Raw genomic sequence first — 19,020 nt, 5'->3', positions numbered from 1 at the left:
CTTATTAAGGCAAGATGGTTTGTTGGTTGTGGGCCTTTTCACATCGACTATTCTTCTTGTAGCTACGAATATCCTCATTTTTAGCACTAACTATATCAAAATTGTTCTGGAGATCTAGTTTGAGCAGCTGTTCTAAGTACTGACAAACACATTCCCAGCACATTGCAGGAATGGTTAGGATTCCTAAAAATTCCAGTCCATTTTTTTGCATTTCGTGGTCATTGCTTTATTTTGCTGCTGTCCAGCCTGTTGGCCAGTCAATGACAACAACACTGCGGAGCTGACGGCTTTGTAAGATGCTCCTGATTGTAAGTATCAGCCTAGTTCAGTTTGAAATAAATACTAAAGCTCCAGTCTTTTGTATCCAGTGTCCAGTAGCCAAGGACTTTCGAAAAGAAACCACAACTTTGGTTACTTTTTCATAATATCCTTAATCTGCTGAATTTCAACAGATGCTGTCTGTTTTTTGTTATTCTGTCCATTGTTTTGCTACTTACTTTGGTGTTGTACCCACTTTCAATCATCCTCTCCCAGCTGCTTCATCTTCAGTTCCTGATTTCTTTCATTTCCCCAAAGGCCCTTTGACATAACAGAGGTGAAGCTGTTGCTTTTGGCCTTTTTTTAAAGTGTAAGGGAAAACATTGAGTGATATTAGTTCCAGCTGAGAAAATGCATTACATTTAGGAGGGATAAAAATGGCATCTCTGCCTCTTCTGTAATGCTTCTCTCTTGCATGATTTCCTCCACATCAGTGAAAGTGATGAGCCTATAGAGAATCGCAATCGAATTCCTATTATCTGCTGTCCAGTACCTGACCTCCATTCTTTTACGCACTATAAGCATAGTTAAGAGTCATTAGCTGACCGTACAAGAGGCACCTGCAGCATACGTTGCATGCATCAACACATGCCGACCCCTCACACCTGCACTGTGGCTGTGATCTACCTCACACCAATAAAAAGGCTCTCCTGTTTTAGAACCGAAGCTCTACTTTCCCAAGCGGGAGGCATGCGGTCTTGGCTGCATTGCCGCTCAGTCCTGGGTGTTTATGTTTGTTTTTCAATGAGTTTATGAGCCTTCACTGGTGCTGTCACCAAAGTATGCAGGTCGACGGCTCATCCCATCCCATCCATGGCACCGGCAGGTTGATTTGATGAAGGGGATAGCATTCTTGTTTGTTAGCCCCAATTTCTGGATACATCTCCTCTGGGAAATGGATTGTTTAGTGGAAAAGAAAATAGAGGAAATGAGACCTGCCCACCACCTGCCTTGCTAGACAGACCATTTCTTGTACTAAGGACAAGAAATCTGCAAAATTGTTTTGTTGTGGTTGCAATTAAATGTGAACTTCAATCCTCTTAGATATTAAAAAAAACATATTTACTCATTAAGATGTATAAATAAGTTTGCCAGTGAGATAATAAAGGTAGCTTTCACTTTTTGTTGCCCCCCCCCCCACACACACACACACAGCATTATGGCCTTTGAATTAGACTGTAATAATTCAGACTGTGACTTTGCCATGGTGGTTTATTCAGAGACTGTGTTGCATTACCATCAAGGGAAAATGTGTGATCACCATCCTCAACCATCATCACACATCCTTATCATCTGAGTGGTGCTGCCCTCCCTCTAACCGCTGAACAAATTGTTAAAGCAATAAAAGAGACATCAGGGTTAGACTCAAGAATGAGGAGGGAGTGAGAAAGACAGACTTATCTGAACTACACAAACAGCAACGATTAGAAGGCAAAAAAAAAAAAGCTCTGAAATTGTCCTGAGCTTTGTTGGTGTGATCGCTTGTATTCCCAGGTTGTGAGAAATGTTGGACTTGTGTGCCTATTGCATCATGGAGCCTCCAGGGGAATGAGAAAGGAGCAATGCTATGCGATGAAGTTAGCTCGGGCTTTCGCTCCTGATATCAACGTGGAAAGTGGGGGTGTGAATTCTGGTATTACGGCAGCTGTGAGCAATGTTAAAAGTATCTACTGTGGTGCAAGTGGGGGTGTGCAGTGTGATTATTCCTCCTCTGTGCCCAGTCCAGGCCAGGAGGAGAGGGAGGTGGATGCCGGGAGAGTGTTTAATTTTAAGGGGAAAAAAGTCGATAGATGCTGCGAATGTTCACTGAAGCTTATCCCTTCTCTGCTTAAAAGCTTCTATCTCTAAAGTGTCAGCTTTGAGCACTAAGAAGCGCCAAAAAGCGGCTCTGAAAGGGTTTCCTCAGGCTGCTGAGGAGCATGAAGCCCTTTAACTGGAGGTAGAAGAGGAAGAAAGAAGAGCAGCAGTTTGGAAGATTTCACCACAGCGTGACAGCTCAGATTGGTCCTCAGTGAAAAGTCCAATAAAACCACCTTTCTTCTGATTCCCTAAACTTCCAGGCACTTGTTGTATTAAACTATCATCTGCCTCCTGAATCCGCCTCTAAATAAACACAACAAACACCAGACTGACAGTGTTACAGTAATGCTACACACTTCACTTCGTCCAGTGGGAAAACAATTATGAAGTGAGAAACAAGGAAGTGATTACACAAAGTATAAATTCAGTCTTTCCATAGAGCCATCTTGACCACAGTGTCTTGTGCTGGGAGGGGGGGGGGGGCGTTCAAAGACATTGTGAAATAGTTCCAATATGTGAGAGGGTTTTAAATATCCCCCCACCCCACCCCCGACCACAAATATTACTCTGCATCTGTGAAACAATGCTTTTCCCATCACTTACTTCCTTCTCCGCCTTGACAGTGCCATTTGTATTTGTTAAAGAGAGAGAGGGAACAAATGAAGCTGTGTGTGTGTGTGTGTGTGTGTGAGAGAGAGAGGGGGGGGGGGCAGCGTTTAAAAAAAGAGATGGAAAGACAAGTCGATGACAAGGATCTGTCCTAGAAAAGTAGAAGAGATACAAGTGGGGATGTTGTTGTGGAGGAGATGCAGGTAAAACTCTGGTCAGTGATCACAGCGAACAGAATAAACCTCATTTATATTCCATGTTCTTGTTGTCATGTCTTCCGCTCTGATTGCAGCATCATAAGTAAAACCAAAAGTACACAATTAGCAGTCCACCTGGACAGAAACAGATCAGGACTGGAGTGAATTAGGAACAAGTGTCAGAATTACAGCCAATATGTCTTTTTCCAGTTGTGTAAGACAGCTGATCACTGTTACCCACAGTGATCACTGTTACCCACAGTGATCACTGTGGGTAACAGTGATCAGCATGGAGACATTTTTTTCCAAAGTAAATATAACGGGGCCTAGAAAATTCCCTTCAAAGGTAGTTGGTTACTATTTGAGGGTTCAAGAAGAACAACACAAAGCTTCAAACACTTTAAAAAGTGTTTCTACTTAATCGGTAATAAATTAGATATTTAATTTGTATGGAGGGCGAATTTATTCATCTTTCACCCCGGAAACATGTTGAGTTTCAGTTTGGAAAGTTCTTGAATGTAACGCTGATTATTGACTTGATTGATTGCTGTTTACACCTTTTCTGTTGTGGCTAATCTCAGATGATTTGCCTAATACACTTTCCAGTCATGTTCATCATACCCACGTGTTTCAGTACTTCTATAGGTTTCTCTCACTGAGTGTTTTCTTGTGAAATGTTGTGTAATCTGATTATTTACGCACTAGATTCACCCACTATTCAATTTGGCACTCAGTGTATTTACGCGCAGTGCCACGCTTCTTTTTTTTTTTTTTTTTGCGCAGTGCTCGCAGTTGATCCTAGTCTTATCCTGAGTGTGTGTGTGTGTGTGTGTATGTGTGTGTGTGTGTGTGTGAGAGAGAGTGTGAAACAGTGTAAAGCAGCAGACGCGCAGGTATGCACTCACCCGTGAACCAGGCTTCTGTGCGGACACTTGAGGCAGGTAGCAGAGAAACAGAGGCGCCAAAAAGTGAGAGAAGGTGAGGAGGAGAAAACTTGGCAATAACATAATTGATGGTCGGTGTGTGTGTCCGTTTGTCACACTGATGATCAACAGGTCCAAACCCTGAAAAAAATGACTCGCTCCAAAAAAAACCCCAAAAAAAAACCCACTCCTTCACACTCTCCACTCTACTTTCCTTTCAGTTATCTTCCTTTGTCTATTCTCCAATAACTATTCACATAGTGCCACGCGTGGGATGAGAAATCAGGACTTGGCGGTGGCCATGGTGAGCGGGTTTATCCACTGCGGGAGGATCAGCTGTTCATCGCGGCTTCCACAGGTTGAGTCGCGCCTGTATCCATTGCAACTTCATTTAAAAAGCAAAGGAGGGAGAAGCGGCGCTGACGGACGCTCTGACTGTCCAATGGCGGCGAGGGACGGCGTTAGAGGCCACGCCCACCATCAGCAGGTCCAACATTAACTCTCCACAGAGGAGAAAAGGCTGCTGTGGTCAGTCAGGGCACAGACGCAGGAGACTCGGCAGCTGCAGGGACACTCGGTGTATTATCATCAGTCTTTGAGAGCGGGGACAATGGCCGAGCAATTGTGAAGTCAAAGTTTAGGTTCTCATCCCCATTCAGAGACACATAATGCTCTATAATAGCCTAGTATCCTGCTGCTGTGACATTTAGCCTGTGTACTTGGGTTACAATGGAAAACATCTATTGAGTAAAGTCAATAGCTGTCACAAGCTCTGTAGGGGGTCAGCTTGTGTTTGTAGATTTGGCTCTGTGTGTGTGTGTGTGTGTGTGTGTGTGTGAGGATTCAGTGGTTGATTGGGCAAAAACAGCTGTGTGTGCCACTTTATCCCTAATTACTGCTCATGATTTACCTTGTTTTTAGGAGTAAACCTCATTTTGTGGAAGAAGTAATGCTTCAGATCACTATAAAGAAAGCAGGACCTCATTGATCAGGGTGATTAAAGTACTGATTGGAAATGTAACCAAAATCAGAACACATCACAATAAAGCAAACATATGCTCACATATGAAATAGTCTAATGTATGATGAATACAGCATAGTGATCCACTGACCCTTCAATTTGGTGAAACAAACATATGTATAACCAATTTTCTCACTTTTTAACAATAATTTGCACAGAAGTATTGATAATATAACAAAAATTGAATAAAATAATCACAATAAAGTCCAACAAAAGTCACTTCATGATTATATTCAGTGGTGGAATGTAACTGAGTGCATTTACTCAAATACTATACTTTATAAATGTGATGTGCTTTGATTTCGTATTCCCATTTCATACTACTTTATATTCCTTTATTTTGAGGTAGAAATATAACACGTGTTACTCCTCTACATTATTTTAATGTTTACATTAAAGTTACATTTCACATTAAGACTTTACTGACACACTTTTATAGATTAAACCAGCCAACAGGTTATAAAATAGTTACAGCAGTAAAATAGCAGTTTCTAATTAATGCATCACTTATTACTGATATTCCAATATTGGGCTGTAATATATAAATGTATAACACTGATGAGGCGGCCATGGATACTTTTACTACAGGTACATTTTGTTACTACTTGACCCTTTTATGTAATTGATATTTTTATTCTAAGACTTTCACATGTGCTTTTGAGTCTTTTTATATCACAGTGTTGCTACTTTTACTGAAGTGAAGGATCTGAATAGTTCTCCACCACTGATCATATTACATTATTGTCCAGCCTGAAAGAAAATCACACTAAATGGACTCATAAAACTGGTCCCACACTGTAGTCGTCCTCAAACTCTCAACTTCTGGCTCCCACGTCCTCTTCCTCTCTGTGCTCTCCCTCTCTCTCTCTCTTTCTCCATCTTTTCCCCTTTCAGGGAAATTGTGTGGCCCATTGAGAGCCAGTTAAAAAAAGAAGGTGGGGAGACCAAAGAGGGTGAGCGAGGGAAGCCGAACACTGAGTGCAGGTGTCCAGCTTCAGTTCAGCAACCCCTCAATCCACAGAAACTGGGCTTTTAAGAGCTGAAAAGGGCCATCCGGTCACCCTTTGCTGGAATGGGTAACCCCCCCCCACAATCCCCTTCTCTCAGTCTTTGTCCCTATAGATATTTTTTAATTGTTGGCTATGACAGTTCAGCGGCTTTTTGAGTACCTCAGTAAAGAGCCTTGTAATTAGAGCTATTGAGCTGCTGGAATTGGCACAATTAGGGTCAGCATTAATGATTTCTGTGTGCACCGGGCGGTTTCAGTAAAGGGCTACTTTCTCAGAGAGGATGGAGAGAATTTGTGAAGAGGGTCAGGCCAAATGCGAGAGAAGAAAAAGGAAGGGGCAGTTGGACATAAAAGGAGAAAAACTGAGGCCTAAACGAACTGGAGACGGTGAATTATCTGGATTCTGGTTTATTGGACCACCGTAGAGACTCTGTGTAGTATCATTATCAGAGCTGGGAGCGATGGGACGCGCCTCTCTGCGGTGCTGTTTCTCAACCCAGGGGCATCATCCCCCCTTCCTCTCTGCTCTGTGCCAGCCGGTCCACTCAGGTCTCGGTGTGAGTGGAGAAAATGCTGTGGGAGGTGAGGACGAGGAGCAGAGAGGGGGAACAGGAGTGTCTCTTGGAATGTTAACGAGATCAGTTTATATCTGCTCGTCCCTCTTGATCAGCCCTCCACCCCGAACAAAGAAGACAAAGTTTTCTGGGGTGTAAAGCTGTTGTAGGGAAAGCATGGCTTGACACTTTAATTCTGTTGTCATTTGGCCGAGCATGAAAGAAAACCTCTGACAACAAAAACAAAAAAGGAATGAATGGGCATGCTGAAAGGAAATGTATTTCCCAATTACTGCAGCGGCCCTTCCAAAGACGCCCCAGCCGCTGTCCCCCGCCGGCTTACACCAACTACATACGGCCGAAAATTAGCAGGTGTCTGTAGACACAGAAACAGACGGAGCAGGACAGAGGCCACCCAGAGATCTGACGGCCGGAGGGGAGGCGGATTTAGCACAGATGTTCAGCCGTGATGTCACATGTACAAAAAGTACAATTTACACACACAGAGTTCACATGTGGTACGCTGAGTGTTGTGGGTAAGAAGAAGCTGCAGTGCAGACAGTTAGTTGTCCCATTATTGTTTTTACAGTTATTCACAGTATAATACTAAATGAGCCACATTCTTTTCAAAATAAAAGCTACATTTTACATTTTTCTAGTGGTTCAGTAGCTCCTCATTGTTTGTGCCGCTAGCTGATGTCAGTTCTATAAAACCATTTGATAACTTTGATATAATGTCTGGAGGGATGGAAGTTTTATACTTACAAATCTGAATATTTCTATTTTTTTTGCAACTTTTCAAGCTTATAGTTTAGAGGACAATGTTGTATTTTTACTCCACTACATTTATTTTACATAGTAGTTACTAGTTACTTCACCAATGGTCTTTAAGATACTTAACATGCAGTATAATAAACTCAAATGTGATACATTGATATAAATTAAACCACAGTGGAAAGTAAAGTGAGTACATTTACTCAAGTAGTATAAAATTTTGATATACTTGTATTTCCATTTTCTGCTCCTTTATACTGTACAACTACTCCACTAGAAAAACATCCTACTTTTTACTGCACAACCTTTATTTGACAGCTGTGGTTAGTTATATTTGAGATTCATAAAACATTATTATGCATTATGCAAAACAATTGATTATCCTATAAGATATGATGAATAGTTAAGAAATAAACAATCCTAAAGCATGTAAGGTTGGTGAAGTTAGTTTTACTTACTTTTTGCTTTGACCTTGTACTTTGCTAACAAAACTTCTAACAAAAGCTGAATGCAGGAGTTTTAGTCAACACAACATTTTTACACCGTGGTATTTTTACACTAAGGAGTCGGAGTACTTCTTTCACCACTGAGAAAAGTTATGCAGTATTTTTTAACTCCCAGCTGCAGCATTAAAATGTAGCTTATAAGTTAATCAATGTGTCAATAATTTGATCTTAAACACTCAGAGGCTTTTCTCATTATACTTAATATCCTTATTGTTAAAACACTCCATTACAAGTAAAAGTTATACCTTTGAAATATTGTTTGTGCTATTATTTACCTGCATATCTTCAGTTTCTAAAATGTGATATTGTATTGTACAATAAAACTCCGCTGTGACCAGCTTCAACATTTAAAAGCTGCCACTGCTTACATTTTAATGCAGCAGTATCAATAATCCAGTAATATAATGTAAATAACGATGCTTTCAGAAACAGCCTTTCTGCATAATGAGTACTTCTAATTTTGATACTTTGGTGTCTTTGTGTTCGATGGCTCCCTGAAAAGTTAGTGTTGTCGAACTCGACCAAACACAATTACAGCACTGAATGAAAGACAGACAGGGGGAAGGGGGCCGGGTGGTGTGCTGAACGGAAAAATCAGAGGTCAGATAGAAAGCCCACTCCTTTTAAAGTGTCATCTGGATTTCATTTCATAAATTCCACATATTTTACATGTACTGGCCGCAATTTTCACTAGCTCCTGAAAACGAGGAGCCGTGTATAGCCCTTGGCTGGCCGACAGTTCTGGACAGCAGCAGCCTGGCCTCTTATTACCCTCTTCAAACACACACTCGCACATAAACACACACACACACACTGAAGCTGATGCAGGAGCATGCCTAGTGACGGAAACGCACAGCAACAAATAAATAAGCCCACAAAGCCGAATTATCCGTGACATTAATCAGAGATGTGAGGGATTTTTACGTAGTGAGAGAATGAAAGAGAAAGTGGCAGCGGAGAGCCAAGGGTGTGAAAAGGGCTATTGAGTCTGGACTGGGGTGTCCCGCACCTGCACTGCCTATTCACCCCACTGTTTACACACTGTCATCCACAATTAATACCTCATGGGGACTGGGCTGCCTGCCCTCCACAGGGCCCCCGGACCCATCCAGGGCCCTTATGGATGCCTAATTGAGCATACCGCTCTCCTGATTGAATTAACAGCTCTGTCTCTGGGACCTTTTCCCCTTCCACCGAGGAGGGGGGCTCTTCCACACCCGCATGGGACCCCTGTACCATCCCACAGAAGACAGAGCAGAAGAAGAGGGTTGTGAGGGGGGGGGGGGGGATTGGTGGCTGGAGAAAGCAAAGGGTCAGGAGGGGGAGTTGTTGAAACTGTCCAGAAAACGTGTCCCTTTTAGTTGGCAAACCGAGGCTGGAAATGTGAACTGGGGGCAACGAAAGGTCTCGGTCTTCACAGGCCCAGTGAGTTCCAGCAGGGCAGGACGGAGCGAGAGAAAAGACGGGATTGTTGAGAACATACACAACATCAGCCTACAGCACCACAGTGCTGCTCTGCTGCTTATGTGGTACTTCTAACTGTCCCGCAATCAGTTTTTCTGCCACTCTTTGTTTATTCTTGTTCTTTTGTCCTGTTTTGCTGCACAGATATTAATTATTACCGTTTTTCATAATTCCATAACTTTTCTGGGAAGTTTCCTGGCAAGAATTATGTAATTTGGCGTTTCGGGAGAATAGAGAGTTCAACTGGTCCACCTCCAATTAATTTATGTCAATTAACTGTTGCGTAACCAAGAATCTTTCCATCAGTGCTCAGTGGGTCAGTTGAACATGCAAAAATGGAGAAATGTTTCTACATGCAGGCTTTCAGTCCAACATGTATGAAGAATACAAAGTTTCCAATAATAAGGTGATATTTGCTTGGATTTAAGGGGTCTCATTAAGAAACCGTTTAAGAAAAGTCTCCAAAAATCAACTTGAAGTCAACAAAACTAGACAAAGTCTGTCTAAAGTGAATGTCTCAGAACTGTTTTCTCATAATTAGTCTCAAATTACATTGTTCCTAGTAAATTATCAGGAAATTACAAAACAACAAAATCGTTACTGATAACTACTTAAACTCATAGAGGATACATGAAGCCCTTAGATTAAGAATTAGTTTGCAAAACCAAAATGTAGCTGAACAAATATATTGTTTAAAAAGTGAATGATAGAAGAACATATACAGTCACTGCTGTTCTCAAGATGAGAACAAAAACTACAAACATACCCACACATTAGCAGTGAAAGCGAATATCAGCCCTCTCGGCCTGTAATTTATCATTTATTATTCACATTTTTCTGTCTTTGGACAGCAGAAACAGTTTGGTTTTGCAAAAAGTGACAAGAATAACATTTCAGAAATACTGGGGTATATCATCACATTCACTGGCCTCGTCTGAATGGCATTATACACTCACTAAAAATGTTCCGCTCTGAGCGAACACCCCTACAGTGTCCTCTTGGCACGATCCACTACAACAGTAGTAAAGTATAATAATGTGGAAAATCAGTAGCCCTCTGGAGAAGTGGAAATGCACTGAGACCGACTGTATCCTCTTTATTTCCAGGTCTGTAAAAGAGTTTGCCATGTCTTTATCCGTGCTTGTCAAAGTTCAGCACACATGTAGAGCTGGAGATCAGATCGGCCTCTTGAAGGGAAATGAAATGGATGAATTCATCTCTGCTGAGGCTGCTGAGTCATGTAGCCAAAAGTGGTTATATTCTGAGTTCCCCGAGTTTCTGCCTGTCCGTAATCTCTTGGCTGGATTCATTAGCTGCCTCTGTGTAAAAACAGGCACATAGATCCTCTTAACTGCGCTGATACTGCCTTCACTTTGTTATTCTAACTTCAATTCTCCTCATCAGTCACTGCTGCTGCGTCTCTCAGTACTCCAACAGATTTTCAAGTAATCAGTTATTCGTTTGTCCCGTAAAAGTGTCCATCACAATATCCTAGAACCCAAGCTGACCTACGCAGATGTTTGGGGTTGTCCTATAAATAGTCCAAAACTCCAAAATATTCAATTAATTATATTACAAAACTAAGAAAAGCAGCATTTTTTTTTTTACATCAGAAAACCTGGAACAAAGAAATGTTCTAAATCTTTGCTTGAAAAAGAACTTAAATGATTAGTGGTCGTCAAACTAGTTGCTGATTAGATTTTTGTTCGATTAATTGATTAATCTTTAGTATAGTACAGTATAAACATGTCTAGTTAATTTGCTTTCTAAATGATTTCCTCATGGACTGACTGTTGGATGTGAGTAAACTGTTAACATACAAAATGTGATAGCAGCCGTCCTTGTAGTATCCTGGTTGCTGCACCATCAGGGTGGAGAATAGTGTGAATCGGATATGCCACATTAAAGCTTTGGTAGTTTAACTTAAAATAGATTTTATGGTGGTAAAATGCTTCTAGGTTATGTTTGATTGGAGTATTTTCTGTCAAATAAACTGCATTTTCATCCTAAATGTCCATAAAAGGTAGTTACAATGTCCTGTACATGTACTAGACTTAAAAATTAATTAGATTTTTATCTCCTCACACTTAGAACGACAGGTTTGGCACCTCCAGACTGGGTCCCACCAGTAAACGGGTGGATAAGGGAAAGCTCCAGTGGTCTCCATGACTGCACAGAGCCGCTCACCTCTCGATGAACCCCCAGTCCAGCTTTGGTGGTGGGGAGCATGCCCTACAGTACCAAAAACAAAAACACAAAAATTCTGCCGAGCATACCCCTGCACCAGTGAACTGTGCAGCAACCACACCATGCCCCGCTCCCCTTTGGCCCCCCTCCCAGACCCAATGCCCCCGGTTAACAAGCCAGCCAGCACGTTCCCTGTTGTCACTTGTTACACGTTGTCCTCCTGATACGGCTCGCGGGCGGGGCCAATTAAACTCGCACTGTTCCCCACACCGGGTCAGGAGTTTAGTGGGTCATCATCACTGTGATTTTCATCCAGAGTTATCTAATCCTGATTCACCCGCTCCGACTGGACCAAACCAGACCGGTCTGTCTTCATAAAGTGGCTTTCAATGAGTACACTACACTCATTCATGTAGTAGTGCTGTCTACCTCTGTTTTTTACTTCTATTAACACTTGAAGACCTGCTGGAATAATAACTGTATCACTGCTATTGCCAGCTGCAGCAATAGTAGGAGTACTAGATGTCGTACAAGGAGAAGCAGCTCTGCAGTAGATGTTTATGTTACACGAGTGTGGAAATACTTGAATTTTTCCCCCCTGTGTTGTTGCTGTCCTGTCTGTGACCCTGACCTTTCACCTCAAACACACGGATCAATTAAGTATAAGGTTGTTAGCAGCACATGTCCCAGCGTTGGTTTTCATTCAGTAACTCACCAGCTTTTCCAGTTTGTTCCTATTCCGAGTCTCTGGGGCTGCATCAGGCCCATCGAAGCGTCTTAACTCTGAAATCTTTAGATTGTGAATCTTGAAAATGTTTTACAAACCGTGGTTTGAGTTAGTGACTGTTTTTTATTTAGAAAACTGTCTTTAGACTTAAATAAATCTGCTGCACTTTAATTGAAGTTCCCTTATTTATCATTTATAAGCAGTGCTTTTATTACATGTTTAGTAAAACAGTTGTAATAATATAAAACACAGTTGTAATAATATAACATTTATATCAACACTCTGCTTACAGCTACATTATAATGTGCTATGAAGCTTTAATTGATCTTTAGATACTGCTAAATTAGGGGAAGTAAAGTGAAGAGATCGTCATTAAAATAGGAACAGTGTAACACAACTATTAGAGGATATCCCAATATTTACTGGGTGGAGAAACACACACATATAATATATTAGAGTTTCTGCTTCATGTCTTTGACAACAGCAGGTATTTTAACTTGTCACTGTTGGAAAAAGCCCATTGTTGCTAAAAGCATTAACAAAGTCCCATTCAGCCATCGTTGTTTTTATTACTTCACACTTGTGCTTTTCCTACCGTGTTGTGTCAAAATGTGCTCTGTGTCAAAGGCCCATCATGCAGAAAACATGCAGAACGCTAAACAAGCAGTGCCAAGCCAAAACAGTCTAAATTAAACGGTGCTATAAACTAGAACTTGATTTTTAACTCACTTTTAAATCAACATTCACACTTTTCAGAAGTGCATGTTTACTACTTTCCCCGTGTGACTGCTGTGATGATTCTGTTTGTTTTTTTAAAGCAAAATAGACCAAAAATATGTCCTCATTACATTTATCACAAGAGCTGAAATAATTAATATATAGGCCCGCAATTCTAGCTTGTCTATAACAGTAAAAAAAAAAAAAAAAAGTGTAGAAATCGAGCAGAATAAACATTTAAAATGTTTTTGACTGTGACATTGATTTATGCAGATGGTGATGATCTTTTTTTGTTTTTTATGAGCTTGTTTCTTCTTCATGTCAATGTTTTTTTGTTAATGTGTTTATCAAAAACAGATCTGCAGCATCTGGCATGTGATCATAAAACCTCTTTTGCTGATTGGCTGGAAGCATAAATCTATTGTCTTGCAGCGACCTCTAGCGGCCACAGTGAGCAGCTACAGTGAGGCCGGCAGGTGGCAGCTGTTCACACACTGATGTGACTTTAAAAGGACCAGCAGATTAAACACACATCCATATTTAGACACGTTAGACTGTCACCCCGAGTATTTGACATTTTATTTTATGCATTAATGTGTTGCCTCACATTCAAAGTAAATTATAAAGCCACAAAAAAACTCCTGAAAGTGTAGTTATTATGTAGACACTTTACTTCTATAAGTCATTTATGTGTCTCTGGTGGAAAAACCTACAAGAGGAACTATTTTTTGTTGAGGCTGAATCATTAAATTACATGTTATAAGCGTGCAAGTTGAGCATCCAGGCGCTTGTTTTACTGCAGCGTGCACACAGTATTTTTAGCATAGTTGGCCCAAGCGGGCGGAGCTAAGGAGGCTGAGATGGAGGGATGCAGCTGAACAGATAGCAGGTGGAGACGGCTGATGTTTGCAGGACGCACTTTGCAGAGGGAGGATCAGAGGCAGAGGATCGACGTGAATAGTACATTTCACACCGAGGACGCTGTTGTGGTGGTTTCTAATAGCGGAGATCTGAGCTCAGCAGCCCGGAAGACCGACAGGCTGCGAGAGGCTCCGTCTGTGTCTGTCGTGTCGCTGGAGGTTGCGACGATGTGATGCTCCAGCGTTGGGTGGACGGCCGCAGCCTTTTTCCCTCAAGCTTGATATTATGCAGGGAACAAGGAGCAGTGCACGGATTAAAGGGGAACAAAGCACCGGTTTAGAAAACGTTTTGCAAACTGGCAGGTCAGTGGATGAGTGTGTAGGTCCTAATAATAGGTCCTAAACTAATCAAACCGGATGAAAGAGCCATAAATACAGTAGACATTGTCTTTGTAACACCACGGCAAACAGGGGCCACATCTCTAATAGAGCCTGTGTTTAAAATGTGAATCCTAATCGATTCTAATGTGAAAGTGCAGGTGTTTTCTGCCTGTGTGGTGCTGGTCCAGAAAGGTCTAGGCCTCTCCTGTTTGTAAGGTGTGAGTCCATGATGGTGAGCAGAGAGAAAATAGATCTGTCCAGCGCTTGTTTACAACACAGAGCTGCATTCGGGTGTTTTAAAATGAAGCTTCTACTATCAAATGGTTAATAATATATGTTCTGGGACCTGCTACGATTCCAAAGGTATTTGTAGGTTGATTGTGTGATGTAGAGTGAAAAATATTGCTATGAGTAATCAAATTCTTTCAGCCTAGTAACTCTGCCAAAAATAGACTCTCTATTAGAGGACTGTGGTGGTTTTTGTGTGTTATGTCACTTCCCTGAAGGGGAAATGTCTCATCTGGTGTAAAAATCAGTGCATGAATATGTGTTCATGCATGCGTGCATCTCTGAACCTGCGTTATGACCCTCCCCCACAGACTGCATCTCTCTTAAGCTCCAGACTGAATTCTGTAATCCTCTAATTGAAACCTCTTCCTACTATTTTATCCACTTCCCCTCATGTATCATATAACCCCCTCCTTCCATCGATCCATGCCCACCTCCCTCTTCTCTGCTTGCAGTATTAGCCAACTATGGTCGACCCCTCGGAGGCTGAGGAGCCGAGTAAGTGTAAAGGCCCACAGCTTGACACCCCAGCTGTGGCCACCGAAGACCCTCGACTGCCAGAGCAGGCCGATGGCACGACAACAGAGGAGGAAGGGGATGCCGGTTTTGAGACACCCCCCACCGGCAGTTCTGAGCCGAGCCCCTGCCACGCTGCGTCCCCGGCGGGGCAAGACGCCGCCTCTCAGGAGGCCACACCTGAGCAACCACAGACTCAGACTGACAGAGATCTGTCACCCAAACTGCACCTGGACCTGTACAACTTTGACTCACCGGCCGCAGAGGGCAGCCGCTACGTGTTAACAAGCCCCCACTCCCTGGAGGCCTGTGCCCGATGTGGGGTCAAACCTGTGGAGCTGCTGCCCCGCCCCCTGGCTGACTTTGCCCGGGAGGCTCCGGGCCGCTCCATGCGTGTTGCGACAGGGCTGTTTGAAGTCTATGAGAGAGACAGGCACGCCAAACTGAGGCAGTGCAGGGAGGAGAGGGAGAGGATTGTTAGGGAGGAAAAAAGGAGGATTCTGCAGGCGACAGTCAATAGCAGCAGCAGTGCGTCATCCTCTGTGGAGCAGCAGCACAAAGCCTCCTCTGGTGGCTCCACTCCATCTCCCAAATCTGGGCTGGTGACCTCCAGCTCGGCTCCCGATTGTGGAGCATCCCCTAAAGCCACAGCGTCCGGTCCAACCTCTAAAACAGGTACAGCTCTTTTATCTAAAACCCCCACCTCCGCTTCCAGTACCTCCCCCAAATCTGCCCATGCAGGATCCACTCCGTCCACAAAAACTGGTTCAGCAACCTCTACACCATCCTCCAAGGGTGCTTTTCACGGATCTGCCAAACATCCCTTGTCCTCATCAACTGAACAAGTAAAAACCACAAGGCCGCTCTCGTCTGGGCCCCCTCCAGTAGTCAGGAAGTCCTCAGGTGGTAAATCTTCAAACACTTTCCCCAGATCCACACCAAAACCCCCTTCCTTCCCACGAGCCAACTCTACATTATCGTCAGTGTCAAAGCCTTCGGTTAAGAGCTCTGGGACGCCTCTGAACGGCGTAACAGGAGGACTGTTTGCTCAGCACAATGGACATCTTGGAGTTCATTCCAAGGCACGAGGAAGAAGCCATTCGCTGGAGTCCCTACAGCGCAGGATGGATCCCGTCTGCTCTTCCACCTCCACCACCACAACTACTACCACATGCACCTCATCAGAGTCAGGCGCTTCTTCCTCTTATAGTTGGGACGGTGCACGAGAGCACTGGGCTAAAGTGTCTAGTCCTCGAGCTCGCACTATGGCCACTTTCAATTCCCTGATGGGCCGCAGCCTCAGCCTCGGTGACCTGAGTCACTCTCCTCAGACAACACAGAAGGTGGAGCGCATAGTGAAGGAGGTGAAGCGCCGAGGCCTGAAGGCCGTCTCGGAGCGTGACCGCAAGATCGCTGCTCTGATGCTTGCCAGATACCAGGAGGAAGACATCATGAGTCAGACCCGCTACGTGGCTCACCTCCAGTGGGATAGCGAACGCCGAATGGAGGAGCTGCGGCGAGAGCAGGAGGAGAGAGAGAAGCAGCGTGCAGTGCTTCAATGCCAGCGGGATTGGCAGACCCGGGTCTCGATTCGCCAGCGAAGACTCAGCCAGCAGGAACGACAATCAGCAGCCGCCAAAATGCGCCAGGCTGAGGAGAACGAAGAGCGATGGAGGGAGCTTGCAGAGCAGCAGGAGCGCAGCCGTCTGCTGAGGTTACAGCAGGCAGCCCGTGAGGAGAAGCATAAGAAGGCTCTTCAGGAACAGAACCTGAAGGCCCTGGAGGAGGAGAGGGCGGCCATGCTGGAGCAGGAGAGGCTGCTGCTGAAAGAGAAGCTCACCATGGCCGAGCTGAAGAGGCAAGAGAAGGAGCACCAGGGCCAGGAGGAGAGAATAGGTCTGAACAAAGCGGAGAAGAGACGCCATGCCGCCCTGATACAGGAGATCGCCCGCAGAGAGCAGGAGGAGAGGGAGGAGGCCAAGAGGGCAGCGGAGGAGAGGCTCAGCCGCTCCCTGGAGAACTACGAACAGATAGTTGAGCGTCGAGGGCAGGAGCTGAAAGAAAAGGCCAAGCGCGAGGAGAAGCAGATCCAGAAAGCACGCAAGGCAGCAGAGAGGCGAGAGAAGCAGCAGCAGCAACTTCTGGAAGCTCGCGTGAAGGAGGCAGAGAAGCGAGCCCAGCAGGCAGCATTAGTGGCCGAGGAGAGGGCCAGAGAGAAAGCTCAGCGGGCCATCCAGAGCCGGCAGGAGAAGGAAAAACTCCAGAGGCTCAACAGACAGCGAGTGGAAGAGGAGGAGAAGCAGAGACGCCTGGAGCTGCTCCAGTCCATCGAGAGGAAGCTGGAGAAGAGCGAGCAGATCTTCAAGGAAAAGAGGGCGGTGCTGGAGAGCGCCCGCTCTGTGGCCCAAGCCTCTTTTCATGTCCGAGACAAAGTGCGGGAGGAGACCAACATGCGTACTTTCGACAAAATGGCCCTGGAAGCTCAACTGAAGGCCAGCCTGGATGAGAAATAAACTCATGGTTTTGCTCTGGACTCCTTACTTCTGGTCATGTGCTTGGCTCTTGCCTTCATTGTGGACCTCATCAGCTTTACCCTCCTTCCCATGAAGACCCACAGTGGTATTTTTTTCCTTACATATCTTCACCCATCTGCTGGTTTGATTACATTTTTCACTGTCAGTTTTTATTATAGACCCCATCGAAGCAAACCAAATCATTTTGTATCAAGGATGTAACGAGACTTCAAACCATATCAGCTGTAATGAATTAACAGTAAAGCCTGTGTGGGATATACAGTAGACTTCATGTTAGATGAGAGAATAGAGAGAACTGCCTTGTGCAGCAACACAACCCCTCCTCTCTCTGTCTCTTTGCCCTCTGCTGACTATCCCAGCGACCGGACTGAAAGCTGTGGAGGAATGAAAAGAGTCTTTGTTTACCAGGAAGCACAACTCCATGACAACTGCAGAGGCTTTTAAGGGAGCACTCCTTTAAGGGAAAAGTAAGCGCAAATGGTTCTATCCCCCCAAAGCAAATGAGGGATCCTTTTGTACACGCATTGTGACACAGCTAGATATAGCATGGAAATAAAGCCCCGGGCTTGACGTACGTCTGTACCGAACCGCTGACAATGCAGCGCAGGAGGGCCGAGTGCTGCAGCAGCGGACGTCAATTTCTGCAGCAGGGCTGTTTTTCCTCCCTCCTGTTTCCCTTCAAGGACCCCTGCTTGTCCTGTTCATGTCACATTACAGTAAACAGTGAAGCGCTCTGAGAGACGGCCACCTTTTGGGTCCCTGCCAGTCGGTCTGCTCCCAGCTCCCAGCTCCGTGGATAAGTCAAGGTCTGTAGGTATGATTTCTTTATTTATTGCTTTGACAGTTTATGCAGTGCCTTCTGCTGTGTTACGTGCTGCAGCCTTACGGGGTTTGCAGTTAAAGTATAAACACAACAGCCCTTGATCACGCTGACCCCACACTGACTTAACAGTGGAGAGAAATAAATGCATCCACTCATGAGCCGACATGCAGGCCAACAACAGGCTTTAAAGACCACTGGCTGCGCTAATCCTACAATCTCTCAGATTAAAAAAAAAAGAAAAGGGATACACACATGGGATTTTGCCCTCAGATGTAGCTGTTGCCATAGCAATAGAAATCTGGATGGAGCAGTGAAAGGTGAATGAGTGAGCAGGGAGAGCGAGTGGGAACATGAGGGGGCTGCGTGTGAGGAGCTGGCTTTCTGGCACCTTGTTATAGTTGTTTTTTTTACAGGGTGTTATTGGAAAAACACGCCTTCACTTCGTAATCTTCACATCTGTGTTGTGCAGGCAAACTACCGCAACGTTTCACTCATTCAAGGACGGGCCCTTTAAAACCTTCACCCACAGAGTCAGTCGCTGTCTCTGCACCACATCTGGGGCCAGGAAGTAGACATGACTGAGCATTTCAGACAGTCACATGTCACCGTGACACCTGCTAAGGTCACTAAAAGCCAGAATGAATTTGAAATGCAGCATTAGACCAGCTGAGGGCCGACAGGCTTATGGTGCTGACTGAGCCACGCTGTTCCCACCAGATAATCAGGGAGGTGATGTGAGGCTACAGGGATGAGACAGCAGATTTGTAGGTGCTTATGACAGTGACTGAAAAATGGAAATGGCCGTTTTAGCA

General features: G+C 44.3%; 2 protein-coding genes across 4 annotated transcripts in view; one reads left to right on the top strand and one right to left on the bottom strand.

The window, feature by feature from the left end:
• smoc1 (SPARC related modular calcium binding 1) overlaps positions 1 to 3,999 on the bottom strand; it is a 45,978-nt gene extending 41,979 nt beyond the window's left edge. For all 3 annotated transcript variants that reach the window (XM_070842071.1, XM_070842070.1, XM_070842072.1), the window contains exon 1: positions 3,830 to 3,999. In XM_070842071.1, the coding sequence (XP_070698172.1) occupies positions 3,830 to 3,931 (102 nt within the window). In that variant the 5' untranslated portion in view covers positions 3,932 to 3,999. The remainder of the gene's footprint in view (positions 1 to 3,829) is intronic.
• A 10,803-nt stretch (positions 4,000 to 14,802) lies between these two features.
• Positions 14,803 to 17,829, top strand: ccdc177 (coiled-coil domain containing 177). The gene is made up of 2 exons (XM_070843020.1): positions 14,803 to 17,360; positions 17,745 to 17,829. Exons 1-2 carry the CDS (start codon positions 14,803 to 14,805, stop codon positions 17,827 to 17,829), a joined length of 2,643 nt encoding a protein of 880 aa, XP_070699121.1.
• Positions 17,830 to 19,020: the final 1,191 nt, after the last annotated feature.

Source organism: Pempheris klunzingeri, chromosome 13, assembly GCF_042242105.1.
Source record: "Pempheris klunzingeri isolate RE-2024b chromosome 13, fPemKlu1.hap1, whole genome shotgun sequence".
NCBI classification, from domain to species: Eukaryota; Metazoa; Chordata; class Actinopteri; order Acropomatiformes; family Pempheridae; genus Pempheris; species Pempheris klunzingeri.
Note: the sequence above shows the minus strand (reverse complement) of the source record. Positions and strands in the feature narration are given on the sequence as shown.